This window comes from Penaeus japonicus, unplaced genomic scaffold (assembly GCF_977035675.1).
Source record: "Penaeus japonicus unplaced genomic scaffold, GWHDUDI00000001_assembly GWHDUDI00000017, whole genome shotgun sequence".
Lineage (NCBI taxonomy): Eukaryota > Metazoa > Arthropoda > Malacostraca > Decapoda > Penaeidae > Penaeus > Penaeus japonicus.
The window spans coordinates 17,703,971-17,708,970 of NW_028234419.1; the positions used below are offsets into that span (position 1 = coordinate 17,703,971).

The 5,000-nt window shown below is 35.6% G+C and overlaps 1 protein-coding gene across 1 annotated transcript in view; it reads left to right on the top strand.

Annotated features, from left to right (window-relative positions):
• LOC122250105 (nicotinamide phosphoribosyltransferase) overlaps positions 1–5,000 on the top strand; it is a 19,806-nt gene that overhangs the window by 13,349 nt on the left and 1,457 nt on the right. The window contains exons 8-11 of the mRNA XM_043011426.2: positions 200–357; positions 746–860; positions 1,578–1,660; positions 1,827–2,012. Coding sequence (XP_042867360.2) covers positions 200–357; positions 746–860; positions 1,578–1,660; positions 1,827–2,012 — 542 coding nt within the window. The remainder of the gene's footprint in view (positions 1–199; positions 358–745; positions 861–1,577; positions 1,661–1,826; positions 2,013–5,000) is intronic.

Here is a 5,000-nt window from a genome sequence, read left to right on the forward strand (position 1 = left end):
TTGTGACAAACTCGCAGTTCCCGTATAGAATATTTGCTAGTCAAAATGAGAAGAGTGTCTTTATCCTTTCTTTCACTTTTAGATGACTATGCCACTGTTTATTGTACTTTCATCAATGATATTGTGTAGGTATTATGTTTAGAGTTCTATTCAGCAACTTTAATTTGGTTTATTTATTTATGATGAATACACATCTCAGGACCTGTTGCATGTGTGAGTGACTCCTATGATATCTGGAAATGCTGTGAAAAAATCTGGGGAGAAGAACTACATGACTTTGTTGTGGAGAGAAGCAAGACCGGCGGAGTGCTAGTCATACGTCCAGATAGCGGAGATCCTCCAACTGTGGTTCTCAAAGTATGTATGTACAGTCTGCAGGTAGTCATATTTTGACATTCATTGTAGAGTAATGGGAATGATATATTGTGTATGTATCCTTTTGACCATCTCAGAGGTAACTGTTTTGGCTATTAGAAGATAGGTTGTGTGTACATAAAAGTGTAGCTTCCCATTTTTTCCATTATGGTTTTTGGACTATCAGTGTTTTAATATGTAGTCATCTGTCTTATTTCATAATAGAAAATAATCCAATCATAAATCTTGAAGTGAAGCTATTGCTAAATAAATTTCCGTTACTGACGTACATACTAGGGCAGCTTTTTAAAATTCCTTATATGACTTTTTTCTATAGCAATATGAGATTAGAATACAAATAATTTAACTTCATAATATTCTTTTCTTTTAGTGCTTAGAAATTTTGGGAAAAGCCTTTGGGACTGAGACCAACTCCAAGGGCTTCAAAGTCCTTCCTCCTTACATTAGGGTGATCCAAGGAGATGGTATTTCCTACAAGACTGTTGGTAAGTATTTCATGATTTGTTCCCAAAACTTTAAATGCTGCCCACAATATGTTCAACTCTTGATGCTGGGAGTGCATGCATACAAGTAGTGTCCCCTATGGTTTGATTTATTTATTTATTTATTAATATGATTATTTTTTTACTTGGTTCTACAACCAGCTTAGTCACTATAAAATTAATTACAAGGTTTAAATGACCTCACCTATTTACCTGATTCCTTGAATTGAATTAATGTGAAAAGTATTTTTATCACTGTCATTTCTATTATTACCATTATGGTGATTATATTGTTAGTGATAATAATAATGAAATTATATATATATATATTTTTTTTTTTCAAATGGGGTAAACAGATCCTTGAGGAGTGTCAAAATTAGAGAATAGAAACGGACTAAACCATAGTGGACAGTGCTTACATATTCCCTGTATCTATGTCTTAAATGTATGGAAATGTAAACTACAATATGATTAAATGTTTGGAATTGCTATTCACAGTTTACTTATATGTATGGATGTGCAACTCAAATAATTTTCACTAGTATGGAAGTATTACCCCAGGAGAAAAATCTCATGAAAGTTAATGTTGATTGAGTCTTTTCTTTTACTGTTATTTTCAGGTGTGGAGAGATTGCTATGATTTGTTCATAGTTTTAGATTATTTATTTTTTTGTGTGAAATCTATGGAACTATTGATTTTTGTGTTTTTGTAATCTGCAGGTAGCATTTTAGAGAATTTAAAGAATCATGGATGGTCTGCAGCAAATGTCTCCTTTGGCAGTGGTGGGTCTTTGCTACAAAAGGTAAATATTTTTCCAATTTGTGTATAATTATGTTAGATACCTGTTTTTACTGTTATTTTCTTTTTTATTGGAATATTGAATACATGAACTTGGTAAGTAATTGCTGAGGAATAGGGAATTTTATTCCACCTCCTAAACAACTGTCAATGACATTATCTTGGCACAGGTAAACCGAGACACACAGAAATGCGCATACAAGTGCAGCTATGCCATTATCAATGGAGAAGGTGTAGAGGTTTTCAAAGCACCTGTCACTGATGTTGGCAAAACCAGTAAGAAAGGCCGCTTATCTTTGCATTGTGTTGATGGAGAGTACAAGACCATTGAGAATGGAAAAGGGGATCCAAAACAGGTGAGAGAAGTTTAGTGGTTTGTTTTTAAATACCTTTCAGATTTCTTGAGAGAGAGTGAGAGCGAGAGAGAGAATAGATCTTTTTCTCATCTTATTCTCCCTCATCATCACTTTCTTCTTTTCTTTGATCTACTTGTTTTCTTCAATTTCATTTTGCTCCCCAAACAGTTGAGATTTTAACTTGAGAATAAATAAAAGCACTCTTGCAAAGTGGCACGATTTTACTTGTAGTGATAGTTAGCCTAGTAACCTAGTAAAGTGGGAGTAGAAAAAAAATATTTATTTGTGAAATGAGATTTTGATTAATGTCTTCATGATTATTTGGTGCATTTATCCTTTGTCTTTAAAAGTTAGTTGATTATCATAAAGAAAGACCAAAAATGTCTATATTTATTATTAATTGACATTATCTTGGTTTAGATATATGTAGATGATGGTGGATAGTAAGAATGAGGTGAGGAAGTGACTGCACTACTGGGAATTTCCCTTTCTTCCCCACACCATCAATTGATAGCTCCCAACATGTGAGATCCTTGAAGAAAAATAAAAAAATCATTTACCATTTGTTATTGTCTGTTTCTATGCTAAAATCCCAGAAATCTCTTGTGTCTGTGCAGTTTTTAATTTGTCTGTGAGAGAGACAGACGGACAGATAAACAGACAAGTTGAACAGTGGAATAATTGGAGACTTTGAGTAAGCCCAGTACGTAGATGGCCACAGGTTTGCCATATTCCCTTTCTGAGGTATGCAAATAAACTGACCTCACTTTCATAATTTGTATAGGTTGCTGGATGCCAGACAATAGTGCCGGAATTCCCAATATTGCCTCTTACTAATTTATTCCTCACATAGACTCTTAACCCAATGGACCCAGAAAATTAGAGTTCAGTAGCCACTTTATCAAAATTAACCCTTTCCTGACGGGGCATGCACTACGCAAAAACCACTATACCGGGCCATTGCAATATTGCATTGGAAATGTCACACTGGCATGACGCCCCGGCATCGGGAATTTAGCTGTGTCACACGAGTGTGACACACCGTCGTCATAGGGTTAATTCAAATTTGCCCAAGAATGATGAAAATTAGAGATGAGAGGATAATGTTTTTTTCCTCTTGTATTCAGTTCTTTGCAAACCAATTATTATTTTACAATAAAAGTATTGAAAAAAAACTTAAGAACTAGCACTTTCAGAGCCATGAAACTAAAAGCAATTATAGCATGCAGAACAGGGAGAAGCCTCCATCGTCATGGCATATATGAATTATTTGGAATTAAGGCCTACCCTCACCATGGCATGTATAGTTGTCATCTATTATGATTGAATTAACCCATTCGCACCAGGCCAATTATTTGCCTGATGCTTCTCCTTCTGTGAAGATAATAAGCACATGCAGTCTCCAAGTGCTAGATCTCTCCTGGTGCGATACCGCACTATGCTTCTCAGAGCACTCTACACCTGCCCAATTTTATGGGATGCTGAGAAGTGTTTTTTTTTTTATAAGTCATGAACAATGTGTCTATAGAAATGCAAGCGCAATGATTATATACATACTTAACTATGTAAAACATGTATTTAGAGGGAGAGATCATGATGCAGTAGGATATCATCTGGCAGGAGTGAAATATTCCCATGACCTGATAGCACGTCATCCGGTGAGAATAGGTTAAACATAAATGTGAAAAACAAAACAAATATTACCAGGCCTGTCTGCAAGGACTTAAAAATTAAAATGAATTATGCAGTCTTGATTTGCAAATGTAGTGGGGAACATTGATTACCCTGACAGAAGTAGTTTATTGACAAGGATATTAAAATGTGATATGATTATAGTTTTTGTTTGTTACTGTGATCATGAAACAAACTGACAGTGTAGAACCTGTTTTTATTGTGTCTAGTGACAGTGATTTCATTTGTGTTGTTGGAAATCAATAATATATGTAAGCTTCATAGACGGAAGAATGAATGGGATGGCTACCTGAATCGTAAGTTTTGTATCTCTTTATATATAATGGTAGTATAGTGGTAGTTAGAATTTAGAAATTATAAGGAGAAGCAGCATATATCTTTGGCTGCATAACTTACATTATCTTTCATATTGCTGGGACAGGCCCTGTGTGTGTGTGGAGTGATACCAGAACTCACTGCAAGAGTGACTTATCATTGTCCCTATATAAGTGAGACCCTCAACCATGGACGCCCCTATGGGGTGCCACCATTAAAGCTTGGCTGTACAGTATCCCCACAAAGAATTTATCAAAAAAAGAGGGCTGTAAATGGAGCTTGTGCAGTTTCTCTTAGTTCTGTAACCATGTCATCTAATACTAAAAATAAGAAAAAGAAGGGAGTGAAAAGTTTCGGCAGAGATATCAAAAGTAGCAATGTGTGCAGCCTTTCCTTATCACAGAACCAACCAAAGTTTGCTCGTTCCAAGGAAAGTAAGAATTTCAGAAATGCACAGTACCAGAACACAAGCTCTCAGACTTACCCACTTACACTTGAGTTGAGTCTCAGTAGTTACCGCAAAGCACAGCCATCAGCAATGGGTTCCCTTTCCCCGCCCCCATCTCCCTCCAGTCCTTCGTCTCCCCCCCTCACCCAAAACACTCCTCCTTCCTCACCCACTGCTTCGCCGACCCACAAACAACCACTCCAATCACTACGTCTTGGCAAGGTGGGCCAATATGTAATAAATCAGATGATAAGAGCAAAAACTACTACTGTTTTTAGAAGTAGTTTGATGTACTTTCTATAGATTTTAGTTGGTATTTTCAGTTCAGCAGACTTAGAGAATCAGTTATTTTATGTATGTAGATATCAACTGCAAGGCTTTGTTCTATAAACTACACCATCTGTTGGTTTGGTTTTATTTTTAGAAGTTACTAAGTTTTATATATATTCTTTGTGTAATTTTGCATCATTGTAAATAGTTGTTTTTTCTTTTGTATTACTTATTTCTTATCTTCACCATGCAAAGAAAAAAAG